Source organism: Hoplias malabaricus, chromosome 6 (genome assembly GCF_029633855.1).
Source record: "Hoplias malabaricus isolate fHopMal1 chromosome 6, fHopMal1.hap1, whole genome shotgun sequence".
NCBI classification, from domain to species: domain Eukaryota; kingdom Metazoa; phylum Chordata; class Actinopteri; order Characiformes; family Erythrinidae; genus Hoplias; species Hoplias malabaricus.
The window spans coordinates 12,156,536-12,173,319 of NC_089805.1; the positions used below are offsets into that span (position 1 = coordinate 12,156,536).

The following is a 16,784-nucleotide window of genomic DNA, read 5'->3' on the forward strand; positions in this document are numbered from 1 at the left end:
CCTCCTCCTTATTCTCTCTTACCTCATATCTTTACTTCTGTCTCCTCATTCTTTCTCTCTTTCTCTACTACTTTATCTCCTCTCTTTCTCTCTATACCTCCTCATGCTCTCCACCACTCTAGCTCCACTCTCTCCTTCCTCATGATTCTCTCTGTACCACTCTACTGTGTGAATGAATATTCTGAGAGGTGTTCAGTGTGTGAGACCGTGGCCTAAAGGTGATGAGTGTTAAGGGAATAAAGGATGTGAAAGAGAGGGCAGGAGTGATACAGCAGAATGAAAAGAAGAAATAAATATACGATCCACTCCACTCCTTAAGTGTCTCATTTATGTAGAAATGTATGAGAGTGTATAACTGTCCACAGGTCAGGTGTGTGTGTGTGTGTGTGTATGAGTGGGTGGTGCTCTGTCCTGGGTGTAATCTTGCCTTGTGTCCAACACTGTAAACCCTAATATTCAAAGTAATGAACTGGATTGAAAGTAATGAACTGGGTTCGAGTCCAGCTCTAGGTGTCTGTCTGTGAGAAGTGTGGTGTGTTCGCCCCATGTCTGCATGAGTTTCCTCTGGGTGACTGTCTTTGAGAAGTGTGGTGTTTTCTCCCTCTGTCTGCGTGCGTTTCCTCCGGGTGACTGTGAGGAGTGTGGTGTGTTTTTCCTGTGTCTGTGAGGAGTGTGGTGTGTTCTCCCTGTGTCTGCATGGGTTTCCTCCGGTTGACTGTCTGTAAGGAGTGTGGTGTGTTCTCCCTGTGTCTGCATGGGTTTCCTCCGGGTGACTGTCTGTGAGGAGTGTGGTGTGTTCTCTCTGTGTCTGCATGGGTTTCCTCCGGGTGACTGTCTGTGAGGAGTGTGGTGTGTTCTCTCTGTGTCTGCGTGGGTTTCCTCTCGGTGACTGTCTGTGAGTCACTATCTTTTTTTTGAGTTTGGAAACTGTAAAGTTCTGATTTAACAGAGTCCTGTTTGGGGTTTTAAGTAAAAAATAGCTAGATATGATTGATTTAGCAGAACTTAAACGTTATGAGTGGGACCAGTGCAGGAATTTTCAGTCGAGGTTGAAGATGGTCTGGGGTTCACTGCTGTTAGTGAATGTGGACAGGTTCATGTGTTTATTTCAGTGTGAGCGTTGGTGGAGCAGCAGGTAGAATCACTGTCACACAGCTCCTGGGGTCATGGGTTTGAGTCCTGCATCGGGTCACTGCCCAGAGGTGTATGGTGTGTTCCCCCACAACACAGAAACATACACTGGCAGGTGGACTGGCAGTGAAAGAGTGTCCATATGTGTGAGTGTGTGCTGCCATGCGATGGACTGGTGCCTTGGTTACAGACAATTAATTAATTGATTTTTAGATTAGTTAATAGTACTTAATAGCACTGAGCACCAGAAATGCATTTTTGTTGTTGTTGTATCAAGCCTTAAATGAAGTTGTAGACACTTAAAGTAAACTTGTATGCATACTTCTGACATATGAGTTCATGAATTTAAAACTGTTATGGCAACAGATTGCCTTAAAGAATGGGTGCAGTCATATCACAGGAAATGAATGAGTGAATGTATTCATTTTGGATGTTGAAGAGTTTCTCTGTTGATTAGATGTTTCTTGCTTCTTCTGTAGATTGTTGTTCAGTTATTGACCACAAGAGGGCGCTCAACAGTCAACACAGTCAACACTAGTATGGAGCAGGAGAATATTCATTCATTCATTCATTCATTATCTGTAACCATCCATTATCTGTAACCATCCATCCATCCATCCATTATCTGTAACCGCTTATCCAATTCAGGGTCGCGGTAGGTCCAGAGCCTACCTGGAATCATTGGGCGCAAGACAGGAACACACCCTGGAGGATGCGCCAGTCCTTCACAGGGCGCAGGAGAATATATAGATATCTATTTCCCAGATGTTTTGAACTTCAAAAACACATAAAATACATAATTCAGATTTATTGTACATAAACATTTGTTCCAAATTTCAACCGAATTTCTCTTCATTATAGACATGTTATGATATTACCATCGTATAATGAAATTTAATATAAATTAAGTAGTTGTTAAGATCAGCCTGTTGCTGATCTGATCATAAACGGCCACAGCAACCTTAGTGTTGAGGTGTATAGGATTCAACAGGAATTTTGGTGGCTGCCGGTAGGAAGAGATTGTGGTGAGCCTTATGTGAAGGTGTAATGGATTGGCACAGGATATTTTACATTTTTTTTCTTGTGTATGATTATAATTAAAGGCATCAGAATTAAATATTTAACGTCCTCCACCAATCACTGATTACCCCTAAAACTCAGGCACTCTCCTAAAACAGAGGTACAGATGTTAACTTTTTTCAAGATAAAAGTCCCCTAACGGCAGTGATTTGTTGAATATATAAAATTGTCCACAGGTGTGAGTGACAGGGTGAGTGTGTGAAATTTGTCCATGTGCCTGAGTGATTTTGTGAACGTGTTGTTGTTGAGAGAGTTAATATCCGCCCCGCTCAAAGCACAAGGTGGAACGCTTCCGCTGCTCCTGTTTTCCGGGACCCTGGGTTAAGGAGGGACCGCTGCCGCAGAGGGACCCCGCGCGCAGCTGAAGAACGGGTCGGATCCGGGTTCTGTTTTTATTAAAGGTTCTGTTTAAATTTCGCCACCCGCGGAGAACCAGTGAACCATGGAGACCATTTTAGAACAGCAGCGACGCTACCACGAGGAGCTGGAGAGGCTGACGGACGCCAAAACGAAAGAGATGCTACACAAGAAACCCACGGTGAGACCCAGCGAAGTGGCTAAGCTAACGACGGGGTGTTCCAAACGCCCCCTTGTTTCCTACGTAGTGCACTACACTAGTTTACAAAATGCCTTCTGCACGGTAGCAGTGTATGATTTCTTTGCTCTCCCTAAAAGCTGGTAGTTTTACTGTTATAACCATTTATTTTTATTTAATTTCTCGAGATCTATAATTATTTATCACGACAAAATATGCACGTTAGTTAAAGTCATTAAAGATCATTTTTTAGATATGCTGAATAGATTTTGTTTTCTCAGTAAAACTGTTTAATAAATATAACTTGACGTCAAAATAAATATTGAAATATTTAAAACGTTAACTTGTAAAGCGATATAAGAACATGTTAATCATAGCCTTTGGGGGCTTTCGTAGTACACTTTTTACTTCAATATTTGTAGGGAGCAAGGACGCGTTTGGAACACGGACTCAAGGTAATGTTGCTAAGCTAAACGTTTTTTTCCATCAGTGGTTGCTTATAATGAATCTGAATACGTTTAATATTTTTAGTCTCTTTATGCTTAAAAAAAAAAAAACAATGAACATGGTTATATGAGATTAAAAAAAATAGTACTTGGAGACATTGAATTACTATCTAGGCTGGAACTAGCTTTGCTTTTGTTGGAATTCCCACATTTCACCTAAAACGGTAGATCAAATTTGTTTTTGTTTCTGTTTAACTGCTTCGTACATAGATATTGTCTTAAGTAGGTACCCCACCAGTGGTTTAGATGGAAACAAAGCTGTCTGAGGTGAAATATTTGAACATGAAAGGTCAGATTTCTTTACAGTGTTTGGTGAATATGATCAGACGTAAAAACAAAAACTATAAATGTTATATTTACTACCAGAAACTGCCAGGGAACTGAGACCTGGCTATTGAATTTTTATGGTTTATAGAGGGGCTGGTGGTGATGATGATAAATTGGAAATCAGAAAAAAAAAAATATATATATATATATATATATTTTTTTTTTCTGAGGACGTCTGGTTCCATTGAACACCACTGTGAAAATCAGGGATTCCCAAGTTTCTGTAGTAAAGAGCATTTCACTACTGACCAAGGCCAAACCTTCGTGTTTTGGGGCCAGTGAAAGAAACATAAGAAAATCAGTGCACTTTTTTTTTTTTTTTTTTTTTTTTGTGAGAAATCTTCAGTGTACAGCTATAATATTAAACATCAAATTAGGATTGTCACCATCAGCAATGAAACTAAATGCAAATTAATATTGGGAAAATTCAAATACAAAGCAAAATTAATCAAATTAATTTAATTCACTTGAAAGAGTGGGAATTTCTAATACAAACAGGCAGTTCTTCAAATTCAAATTCAAACTCAGAGAGCAAATGGAGGTGGAGATGATGTTTCTGTCGTGATCGTCCTGCAGTATCCCCTCAGACAAGACGAGGACACACCTCATATGTACAGTCTCCCGCTGTGTGCTGTAAACACTATATACTACAAACATAAGCTCATTATTTCTGCTTCTGTCTTTCAGTTACGTGACCAGATAAATTCTGACCACCGAATACGAGCCATGCTGGACGTAAGCTGCTGTTCTTTCTGAACTAACTCAGTCAATTCCTATTGCTGTTCTGTCTTCTAAAGCGATGCTTGTGTATATCCTTGTTTATATTCAGCAGCCTGACTCTACTTTGTATTTATTTACTCTTGTAGAGGTATATGGAAGTGAGCGGGAACCTTAGAGACTCATATGATGACAAAGACGGGTAAGAGCATGCTTATTTTGTTCAGATACAGAGCCAAACTCAAGTAATTGAGCTTTGTGTTATGTAAATTTTTTCCGTTATGATTTAGAATTTTAAAACAATAATACGTAAAATAATTCAACCTAAACCATACATTTAATCTGATACAGTTGTATTTCTTGGTCTCTCTTGACTGTGCTTAGTGTTTATATTTTCTTATACAGAGATTCAGATTTCACAAAAGCTGATGCTTTGTGTTTTTTTAGCTGTTGTTGATCACAGACATGCCATGAACCCACATTCACACAGCTTGTTCTCAAACTTTGCTTGCATCTTCTTTCTCTCTTTGATGCATAAGTAAGGTAGCTTCTAGCTCCTTTTTCCCAATTCCAGTCCATCAGAAATTAAACCAAGCCAATGAAGCACAGAAAACCCACAACCTGAAACTAATCTGTTCGAAAGAAAACTCAGTTAAATATGTAATAATATAATCAGGGTCAACATCAGTGGACATTGCCACAGTGGAAGATCATGTAGAGATGATCAAATCTTCATATGACACAAACCAAATGGAGCCCAACATTGCTTCAGCATTGCATTGTCTGTTTATTCCTCAGAATGAGGAAAGAGGAGCTGAGTGCCATTTCTGGGCCGAACGAGTTTGCTGAATTCTACAACCGGCTGAAGCTGATCAAGGAATTTCACAGAAAGCATCCGAATGAGGTAAAGACTTCAGCTTTTTTGAGAACGACTCAAAACGATGCAGTTACTTTTCCATTAGGATTTACTACTTAACACTCACTGTCTTTTCTTTCTGGACCACACACAGATCTGTGTGCCCATGTCTGTGGAGTTTGAGGAGCTGATGAAGGCCAGAGACAACCCCAGTGAAGAGGCACAGAGTAAGCACAATGGCTTTTGGACTCCTGTGTCTAGCAGGGTCTGGGTTCTTCTGGAGGACTCTCTGTTTTAGCCCTTTTTGAGCAAATGGACTCTGCTTCTTGAACTGGTTTAGAACTTTGGTTCTCTCCAGTGAACCGCCCCCCAGCATCTGATCAAGCTCTGATGGGAATGAAGGCTGCATCACTTCACTCAGTCTCTGGGTTTTATCAACAGAACCAGAGCCGGAGATAGAGGGATAAGGGATAGAGTCAGCGCAGAGTTATGGTTTATCCACTGTTTACAACGTGATCAGAGAAAACACCAGCCCCAGAAAACACGCACACAGAGCATTTTCCTGCTTTTATTTCCTGCCCTTTTCACAGATAATGACTCTTTAGTCTCTGGGCTCTTTCTAGAGCTTCTTTATCTTGACTCACCGACTCTTTAGTTCCAGCTGGGAGGAAAATTTTTGGGTTCCAGAATTTATTAATGTTGGTGCAAATGTTCTGAATGCTACAAAATTAGGTGCACAAACTGGCAGAGAACTAGGTCCACGTTGGTGGAAAAGGGTTATGGACATCTTCCACAAAGCAGAGTTTCTCAGTTTAGCCAGTTAACATAAACCCAAAGTCTTGTCCAATAGGAAAAGAGCTCATGGACATTGCTACTGCACAGTCCTCAAATATGAGCACAATACTCATCACGTAATGTTATACAGAGCATTCTGTTACCAGGTCTTATCGGCTCACTGATGTTTTTCTGTTACAGATCTGGTGGAATTCACAGATGAAGAGGGATACGGTCGTTACCTGGACCTTCACGACTGTTTCCTGAAGTACATCAACCTGAAAGGAGCCGAGGTACGATCCGCTCAGCATTTCTGTTTCCTCTTTTAAAAAAAGGTCAGACATTTCTTCACTGTCCTCGTTCTGTTTGTCTTTTAGAAACCCGACTATATCTCCTACCTGTCCTCGTTCGATCAGCTCTTCGATATCTCCAAAGACAGAAAGAACGCCGAGTACAAGAAGTAAGTCCATGTGGTGTTTAAAGGGTTTGTTCAGAGGACGTTTGTATTTGTCAAACATCGTGTTTTTAAGTTAAACGTGCAATCAGTCATTTTCACCAACAACCCGAGCGAAGTGTTGGTGAAAAGGATTTATTGATACTTTTATTCTGCACTGTAAAGTGCAGCTGGCATGAAATAAGGAACCAAATTGACTTTGTATATGCACCATAGAGTGAGTCACCCACATGTTTTGGGCACGAAAAATGGAAAAAAATACAGAATCTCTGACCAAATGCAGCGGAGTGGTTACCGAACCAGAGTCGTGAGCCAGGTTGCAAGAGGTTACATTACATCCCTGCCACTAGGGGGCAATGAATAATGTGAAAAATCATTAGGAAACTGAATGTTTTTTTTTCTTTAATCTGATGCATTATATCTCTGTTATCAGCATTATGTTCAGATGCAGTTAATATGTTAAAAGCTTCACTCCATTGAAACATTCATTCATTCATTGTCTGTAACCCTGCAGCTGGTTCAAAACCAGTGGGTGTTAAAAGATTGCTGTTAATCAAGAGCATTAATGTGAAACCCTGCTGAAACCAAGCACACATCCTGATGCAGCTGGACCTCACTGAGTTTTAACTGAAGACCCCTGCTGTAGGCTGTGATCTCATGGTTTATCAGTAATCTTTATTATTTGTAATTTTATTTTCCAGTCTGACAGCTTTCAGTTTGAAATTCAACCCCTGAAATGTGGTCCTGAATACAGACTCCGCCTCTGATTGTGTTGTGTACAGGTATCTGGAGATGTTGTTGGAGTATCTGCAGGATTACTGCGACCGAGTGAAGCCTCTTCTGGATCAGAACGAGTTGTACGGAAAAGTCCTGGTTGAGTTTGAGAAGAAATGGGAGAACGGGACCTTCCCAGGCTGGCCGGTGGGTTTCTTCCGCTTAAAGGAGCAGTCTTAATTCCCGTAATTCCCTGGTTTAACAGAGCCGAGTGATGTATTCTGTGATTTATTTAGGGATGTAAACATTACAGTTGAGTTTAGCAGGTAGATTACACTATTTTTGCTAAAATATGTTTTACATCGCATAACTAACTTTGTCTTACCCCCTGACATCTGTTTTTCTTTCTCACTCACACACGGCTGCTGCGAGACGTTCAGTGACTTTATTTTTTTATTATTTTTTTTTTTCTCTCTCTCTTCCCTCTCCTGCCTTGGTTAATGCACTCATTGATCTCTTATAAATTTTGCTAAAAGCTCAAATATAAGCGCAGTGCTTTATTGTCCGAGCAGTAGCCTTCATTTTCCCTATTAATGTTTGTGTCCAAGCTTTTTACTTTATTGTATCTATTTTTGTCCTTTGATTTCTTACTTAATGGTAATTAAAAATAATTAAAAATGGCTTATTGTACCTTTTAATGGATCATAATAACCATGAATGCAGTTCTTCTTATGGTGTTTGTGTGTGTCTTTTTAAAGAAAGAGGCAAGCAGTGCTCTGACTCACGCTGGAGCTCATTTGGACCTCTCTGCCTTCTCGTCCTGGGAGGTAGGTGATCCATAATCCCTTAAGATCATTGTGAGTGAATGTGCGTGTTGCTTTGCGAAGGACTGGCGCCCCCTCCAGGGTGTGTTCCCACCTTGCGCCCCAGTCTCACGACAACTTGAACTGGATAAAAAGTTAGCGGCGAATGAATGAAAGAAAGAGATTCTTGTGTGATGTCTAGTGGCAGACATTCAGATATATCACCTTAAAAGTTAAATTCTTGAGGACACAGACTTTAATTAGTAAAAGCTTTTTAGAAATACACGAGTTGCTCTAGAGCCTAAGCTCACCTTGTGCAATGCCAGGCGCTGGTTAGAGGGGTTCAAAGCCCCAGCATTGGGCTGTGGAGCCATCAGACTTTTATTTCGGAGACATTTTGTGATACAGAACTAATCCTCCAACACCCGCACTTGACCTCAACTAATGTTTAAGTGGCTGCATGTCATCAAATCCTCACAGAAATCTTTCAACCTTTGGTTTAAGGCTTTGTCAGAAGAATCAAGAGTGTGTTATTTATCAGAACTGATTTGAAAATGATTTATTGCAGGAGTTGGCCTCTCTGGGACTGGACAGATTAAAGTCTGCCCTCATGGCTCTGGGTCTGAAGTGTGGAGGGTGAGTTTTTGTATTTGTGTTTCTGTTTATGATCAACCAAACTATCTTATTACAGACTGTCTGACATGTTCCTGCCATTAGGGGTCAGTATAACAATTGTTTAAATTGTGAAGAAGAATCAACTTTAAAAAATGTCTTAAATTTCGTTCTGTAACTTTGCAAAGGTGTGAGTTTTGTTTGATCTTCTGCTTATTTTCTTTTATGAAATCAGTGCCTGTTTAAATGGATCTCTTTTCTGTCCCCAGCACTTTGGAGGAGAGAGCCCAAAGACTGTTCAGCACTAAAGGCAAATCTCTGGAGTCTCTGGATCCCTCTCTTTTTGCCAAAAACCCCAAGGCCAAGGGACCAAAGAAGTAGGTTTTTACAGAATAACACACAAAGATGTGCAGCTGTTAGAGGTCCAGCTGAGAGGAGCCCAAGCAGATGAATGAATGCGTACATAGCAGGGTTTGAGCAGCAGGATATAAGATATTGTTTTTATGTGTAAGACTTTACTACAAGGATAAATTAATTCCTGATACTTGACACAGTAATACGTCTTAGGTATTAAGGGGTGGTGCTGCAGGTAGTGTCTGGAGGTTGTGGGTTCGAGTCCAGCTCTGGGTGACTGTCTGTGAGGAGTGTGGTGTGTTCTCCCCGTGTCTGCGTGGGTTTCCTCCAGGTGACTTGTCTGTGCGGTGTGTTCTCCCTGTGTCTGCGTGGGTTTCCTCCGGGTGACTGTCTGTGAGGAGTGTGGTGTGTTCATTTAATGTAAATAAATGTTCCAGTGCATCTCTTGGAGTCGTAGGCAGAGGTGGGGGATATAAAATGTTCCTGTGGCTAAACACTTTATATCTAACATCTACCCACAATCCTCTCCTCAGAGACACAGAGCGTAACAAGGAGGTCGCTTTCCTAGAGGCACAGATTTATGAATATGTGGAGATCCTGGGGGTATGTATGGATTTTAAAACTGTATGTTTTGTTATTTTCATAAGGTATTTTACAGAATGTTTAATAAAAAAAATAGAAATGCACAGTGAACTTACAATCACACCGTTATCTGCAGTTAAATATTTACATTTTTGTGGTATTTTCAAACCTGATTTTTTTTAATGATGCTCTGTTGAGGAGATGCTGGGTTACTGCACTAATATATGAGCTTTGTATTTGTAACCAGGCTTTGATCAGGTACTCAGACAGATTTGCAGTGTGGTATAATGTTGCTGTAAAAAAACAAAAAACAAACAAACAAAAAAAACCCCTTACATCTTAAGATAACGGGAGGCATTTCTATTGGTCGATGCGGTGATGATGACGATGTTGTCAAGTTAAAATGGGGAAAAATCATTATAGATGCATGGACAATCTGCTACAGGGTTTTCTTTGTTTATCCCAAAGATTCATTCCTCCTTCCCTGTGTTATTCCTGCAGGAGCAGAGGCAACTGACCCATGAAAACGTTCAGAGGAAACAGGCCCGAACGGGCGAGGAGCGAGAGGAGGACGATGAGGAGCAGCCGAGTGAGAGCGAGAGTGAAGACGAGGACAACGAGATCATCTACAATCCCAAGAACCTGCCTCTGGGCTGGGACGGCAAGGTACAGTCTCCTGCTCTTATACAGGGCCTTATTCTTATCCTACAGTTAAATCTATGTGAATATGCAGATTTTACAGTTCTGTAACTGATTGGTTTGATCTCTTTTAAATCACGTTTAATCGTTGATTTCAACATACAGCTGTTTATGATTTAAAGAGAGAGCAGTGAACTCACTCTTCAACCTCAAAACCTATCAACAAGGACAACCATTGGCTCAAGAGCTGCTAATACATTTCTCATAATGTGTTTGTACAACATACTTTCTCTCTTAACCCAGATAACTTTGCCAAGCCTTTAAACATTAGAAGGAGCCATAGGAGGTGCTCCTTCTAGACGACTCACACTTTGGGCTTTAGTTATCTGGCTAACACTGAATGATCCCACTGTGCAGAGTAAAATGCCACAATGCTTGAAGACATTTTTTTGATGTGATGCTTGTACTGTCTTTGTAGCCCATCCCTTACTGGCTGTACAAACTACATGGCCTGAACATCAACTACAACTGCGAGATCTGTGGGAACTACACATACAGAGGCCCTAAAGCCTTCCAGAGGCACTTCGCGGTGAGTGTAGTGTTCATTTCCATCAAAGCCTGGGTGGTGTTTGCACAGTGGAGCATGTTTCAGTGAGAAAGACTGAGCTTAGATAAGTATCTGATTCATTTAAACTCTTTATGTAGTTTATAATGTCACTGAAAAAGAGGATTTTCTGACTATAAAACAGAAATAAACCCCTGATTTTATTAACCCTGTGCTTATAGCTTATAACTGACTGGAGAAATAATGCCCAGGTTAATTTGTCCATTAGGAGAATCCTCAGGTTATTTTGATTCTTTAGAATAACTCCAGGTTATATTTAGTCATGTGCTATAAAACAAGCTCATTCCTGAGCGGTAACAGTGCTAAAAGATCAGTGTTGATACTGAATGACACCTGTTGATTTGTGTGTGTTCGTTCAGGAGTGGAGACATGCTCACGGTATGCGATGCCTGGGAATCCCCAACACTGCCCACTTTGCCAACGTCACGCAGATCGAGGATGCAGTCTCCCGTCAGTTACAATTTAATCAGCCATTTCTTAATATGAACCATCTGTTTATATCACAATACACTGTAAATACATGATAATCATATACAGTGCAGATGAAAATATGAAATGGATTCAGAAACGCATGTTTTTAATATTGCTTTATATTTCCCCAATTGTCTTTTTTTAAACAGTGTGGTCAAAGCTGAAGTCACAGAAAGCATCAGAGCGATGGCAGCCAGATACAGAGGTGAGTGTGTCTCTCTTTCTCTCTCAGGCACGTATGCATGCGCACACACATACAAACACCCACACATTGCTGCAGCCTGGAAGAAGTGTTTCCCTAAAATATAACTCTGTGGCATGTGGCTAAAAACCCAGCAGAAGCCCACCCATGTGTGTTACAGATTACTGAAACCCTCGATGTAGTTGGAGGTGAGTTTGTAGGGTGTTGATGTTCAGCTGGAGGATGAATTGTGTTTAATTCATTTATTCAAAACTTTATGCATTTAGGGAAGATGCAGATAGATGGCTGAATTGAGGATGAATGTGTGGTGGGGGGTGGGAGGACAGACATATCTAAGGCACAGAACATTTATTAGAATAATACTATATTAATATTAATAATTATAATAAGGCTGTAACACCTGAACTGGCCACAAGAGGGAGTGATACAATTGCAAATTTTTTTTTTTGTCTCTCCTTTTTCTCTCTCTCCCTTTTTGTTCATTTGTTCTTGTTCTCTCTCTCTCTCTCTCAGGAGGAGTATGAGGACTCCAGTGGAAATGTGGTCAATAAGAAAACCTACGAGGATCTGAAAAGGCAGGGGCTTCTGTAAGACCCTCGTTGGCGCAGGAGAAGAGTTTGGGACTTGTCTGTTTTCCCTTTTGTCCTTTTAATTTTATCTTCCTTTTTCAAAACAGTAGATTTGTATGTTTTTATTATGGGGTCATTCCCTTTATCCCCAGCCCAGCCACCCACCTCTGTGAAATGAGAACGGTAGATTTCTGTATTCATTAAATAGCAATGTTTTGCCAACACGTGTGAAACCTTTTTTTTTTTTATAAAATCAGAAACTCTTCCGAATGTTCATCCACCTGTTTATTTAAACTCTTATAGCTCTTGGTGTTTGAACATCTCTTACTGCCTTTGTTATTAGGGGTGCGTCCCAATTGTGTACCAGACTAATGCTAATTGCTTTTTGAGTATATAGTAAGTAATATTGCCCTTTTGAGTCTGCAGAGGCCTCATTTCTCATTTTCCAAATGAATGTGGTGCTCGACAGCGCCCTCTATCCACCTGTACTGCAGCTTGCATTGAGGTTGCAGAGTCAGCAGGGGTCTATTGCCAAAAAAGTCCTGTAGATGCAGATGAGGGTCAATCAGAACAGAGAATTTTATTAATAGTTATTTATTATTTGTGATTATCTCCTGGACTTGTTCCTGAGACACATTCTGCTGTGATCATCATAGACCACTGGAGGTTCCCAAATTAGCTCCTTAACAAACACTGGTGACTACATTCACTCAGTCACACACACACACTCTCACACCTGCGGACAGTTTCACACATTCACCCAGTCACTCACAGCTGTGGACAGTGTTACACAGTCACTCACACACACACACACACAGCTGTGGACAGTGTCAAACACTCGCACTGTCACACACTCACCCATGGACAGTGTCACACACTCACCCAATCTCTCACATACACACACCTGTGGACAGTCACACATTCACCCAGTCACTCACACTCACATCTGTGGACAGTTTTACACACTCACTCAGTCACACACACACTCAGCTGTGGACAGTTTCACACACTCCACAGAGAGAACACACTACACTCCTCACAGACAGTGACCTGAGGAGAGGATCCCACCTGGGACCATGAGACCCTGCAGCCCTGGGGCAGAGAGACACCCTGCAGTGCCTCCCTGTGGCCCGGGAACATTACAACACAAAAAACTTTGGATTTTCTGTTCCTTCTTACTGAATGTTTTTGCCTGAACCATTTTATGGAAACAGTGCCAAGGACATGTTTTGATGAGATGCGTCTTCTCTGGTCTTCGGGAAGACGTCCAAGTCTCCACCACACAGGCGTTTGAAGGCTTTCCGTTTTTCATTGGGGGAGAATCTAAATGAGCTCCAGTCTCCACTTGCTTTGAGCTTGTTCCAGGTTTGATGGGAACCCTCACAGTGCCAGGAATTTAATTCACGTCCAGAAAGGACCTTTATACCATCGGAGGCCTGGATGGTGTCCAGTACAGCTGCTCACTGACCTTCTGCAGTGTTTAATTAAACAAACCTGCAGCTTTGCCAAGAGACACTGGCTCTGAGAGTTAATCGTGTAGAAGATATTAAGTGTACTTCATGTATTTCAGCAGCTCAACCTTAATAGCAACACTAGGTAGTATTTTTTACCTTAATATTACAGCTTCAAATTTATTGTGATGCTTCACTGAGCTGTAACAGAAGGAATAGAGCCTCTATCATAGCAACCCCTGGCTGAGCCCTGCAGACGCTGCACTATGTAATTTGTGGCGGAGGGTAGGGAAAAACCCCTTTTGTGGGTTTTTCACGGAAAAATACCCCCTTGAATTCAGGACAAAGACTGGGTGTGTGCACTTGTAGTGGGAGATGAGGAACAAAAATTCTAGCTTACCAAGTGTTCCTTTAACTCAGCAGCTTTCCAATAGTTAGACAACAGCATTCTCCTCCTGTCTAAACAGCCCTGTTCAGAGCGCCCGCTTTCAGCACCTGTTCCTTTTATCCCGTGGTTTTTGTTTCACAGTGTGTGGGTTGGTGTATCATAGATTCACAACTTAATATGAACCTTTGTGGGCACTGTGTTGTGAAGTGACCATTTATTCTCTTCAGACAAATCTGTTTCTACGGCAGTGTGCCCTCTCTGCCTTTGCCTTGAGCTTAAATGAAGTCCTTAAAAGCCCTTAGGGACTCAGCTTCCAGGATTTGGATAAAACTCCTCTTAACTCCTTCCATGCGTTCTGCATTATTAAACAAGAAAAAAGTACTGCAGCTTTTTAAAGAGCTCTTAAACTGTGTACAATATCTCAGAACCAGACACACCCCTGTCTATGCATCTCTTCACTTTAGACATATTTCCCCAACATTTTTAGCTCCACTGACCACACAGGAGCACTTTGTAGTTCTAACATCACAGACTGCATACTTTATTACCCACCTTTCTCCCTGTTCTTCAGGAGTTTTTAAAACCTGTGTCCACTCACTGTCCACTCTGTGAGACACTCCTCCCTCGTTGGTCCACCTTGTAGATGTAAAGTCAGAGACAGTAGCTCATCTGTCGCTGCACAGTGTGTGTCGGTCGTCCTCTAGTCCTTCATCAGTGACACAGGACGCTGTCGGCTGGATGTCTTTGGTCGATGGACTATTCTCAGTGCAGCAGTGACACTGAGGGGTTTAAAAGCTCCACTCGTGTCTGATCCACTCGCACCAGCACAACACACACTAACACACCACCACCACGTCAGTGTCACTGCAGCACTGAGAATGATCCACCACCACATCACACCTGCTCTATGGGGGTCCACTAATGTATGCAGTGCCAAAGAATGAATACAGTCTGTAACTGGCCTCTTCAAAACTGCTTAAAATCACCAGAACTCCTTTTAGAACCAGAATCATAAACAAAACAGATTTGCAGGTAGCTCTGACTTTTATTTGTAGACACCGAATATAATGGATGAACTCAGCTAGTTAAGGTTCACAGGGTGTATAATCTGTATAGTAAAGCGGGAAATGAAAACAGGATGCACTGGAGCAGCTGCTTATGAGACTAAGATTAAAATGCTCAATGCCAAGCGTCGGCTAGAGGGGTATAAATACCTCCAATAGATAGATGTCATGGAATAAGGTGTATAACCTTGTAATGCACTTATAGAAATCCCGTGATGAGAGATGGGAGTGTATCTACTAGACACAAGACTATCACTAGCTGAGATATTGTTCTTTCAGGCGCCCGTATGAAATGATCGTAAATACATCACCAGGAACCAGAAGCACAGTTCCCTGAGCAGATCAACACGCCTCACTGAGGAGAAGCGGCTTTATTCCTCCATCTCATCACATCAGTCCTGGACCAATGGCTCTGAAGTAGCCCTCGAAGATAGAAAGGTCGGGACGAATTCATGGCTTCAGATTCTGGGAGGAAACCAAAGACCCACAGGAGCAAAGAGCCACAGAAATGACATGAAATGTTTAGACTTCCAATGCATAAAGAGTTTTGATTTCTATAGCTGGCCACAAGGTGTAATTGGGCCGCACTGTGGCTTGGTGTTGAGCACGTTCACCTCTCAGCGCTGGGATGTTGGGTTCAAGTCCTATCTGGGTGGAGCTTCCATGTTCTCTCTGTGTCTGCATGGTTTCCTCCGAGTGACTGTCTGTAAAGAGTGTGGTGTGTTCTGCCTGTGTCTGCAAGGGTTTCCTCCGGGTGACTGTCTGTGAGGAGTATGGTGTGTTCTCCCTGTGTCTACGTGGGTTTCCTCCGGGTGACTGTCTGTGAGGAGTGTGGTGTGTTCTCCCTGTGTCTGCGTGGGTTTTCTCCGGGTGACTGTCTGTGAAGCGTGTGGTGTGTTCTCCCTGTGTCTGCAAGGGTTTCCTCCGGGTGACTGTCAGTGAGGAGTGTGGTGTGTTCTCCCTGTGTCTGCAAGGGTTTCCTCCGGGTCACTGTCTGTGAGGAGTGTGGTGTGTTCTCCCTGTGTCTGCGTGGGTTTCCTCCGGGTGACTGTCTGTGAGGAGTGTGGTGTGTTCTCCCTGTGTCTGCGTGGGTTTCCTCCGGGTGACTGTCTTTGAGGAGTGTGGAGGTGTACTCCCTGTGTCTGTGTGGGTTTCCTCCGGGTAACTGTCTTTGATGAGTGTGGTGTGTACTCCCTGTGTCTGTGTGGGTTTCCTCCGGGTAACTGTCTTTGATGAGTGTGGTGTGTTCTCCCTGTGTCTGCGTGGGTTTCCTCCGGGGGCTCCAGTTTCCTCCCACAGTCCAAAAACATGGAGGTGAATTGGCTTCTCTCATAACTGTCCTGGTGTGAGTGAATGAGTGAAAGTGTGTGTACCCAGACCAAGATTGGCGCTCTGTCCTGGGTAAACCCCTGGTGCCCGAAGCAGTCCTCCAGTTGGACGGTGGTTCCTCGTTGAGAGGACGGTGTGTGCGTTTGCCTGCTGCTTCTCATCAGTGTCTGTGTGGATTGAGTGTTGATTGTAATGTGTCCTTTCGTTTCTAAAAAAGCACTATAAAAGTTTAATGATAAATAAATAAGTAATATATGTGTGGCCCAAGATGTGGCCCCCACCCTGGAGACACCTAGAGCTACTTTCACAGTGAGAGGTGAAAGATGTCTTTCTTCTGTAAACATATCACCAAACTCTCTGCCTCTCTTCAATACTTTAACCTTCTCTCAGTGAGATATGGATGGAATGGATGCATGTTCTTGCAGGTGTAACGGGCAGAGGAGAGGGAAGAAGAGGCACACATACTCTTCAGTGTTTACAGAAGGAGAAATGAATTAATATTTCACCTCTCGTCTTTTAAAATGCAACCCAAGTTGTTTCTTCTCTTCAGATGATACACACGAAGCCACCACTCTCATGATGCTCTCATTTCACAGACACC

General features: G+C 42.2%; 1 protein-coding gene across 1 annotated transcript; it reads left to right on the forward strand.

The window, feature by feature from the left end:
* Window positions 1-2,388: 2,388 nt before the first annotated feature.
* sf3a3 (splicing factor 3a, subunit 3) lies at window positions 2,389-12,161 on the forward strand. Its single transcript, XM_066674349.1, has 17 exons — window positions 2,389-2,749; window positions 4,267-4,314; window positions 4,446-4,498; window positions 5,095-5,200; window positions 5,307-5,379; window positions 6,128-6,219; window positions 6,304-6,386; window positions 7,163-7,301; window positions 7,853-7,921; window positions 8,466-8,533; window positions 8,779-8,886; window positions 9,397-9,466; window positions 9,947-10,111; window positions 10,563-10,673; window positions 11,069-11,159; window positions 11,330-11,385; window positions 11,896-12,161. The coding sequence occupies exons 1-17, from the start codon at window positions 2,654-2,656 to the stop codon at window positions 11,971-11,973; spliced, it is 1,506 nt and encodes a 501-aa protein (XP_066530446.1). The 5' UTR covers window positions 2,389-2,653; the 3' UTR covers window positions 11,974-12,161.
* The last annotated feature ends 4,623 nt before the right edge of the window (window positions 12,162-16,784 follow it).

Coding starts and splice junctions, on each gene's coding strand:
- sf3a3 (XM_066674349.1), top strand. CDS start 2,654: ATGGAGACCATTTTAGAACAGCAGCGACGCTACCACGAGGAGCTGGAG. Junction 10,674..11,068: donor CCTTCCAGAGGCACTTCGCG/GTGAGTGTAGTG, acceptor GTGTTCGTTCAG/GAGTGGAGACATGCTCACGG. Junction 11,386..11,895: donor GATGGCAGCCAGATACAGAG/GTGAGTGTGTCT, acceptor TCTCTCTCTCAG/GAGGAGTATGAGGACTCCAG.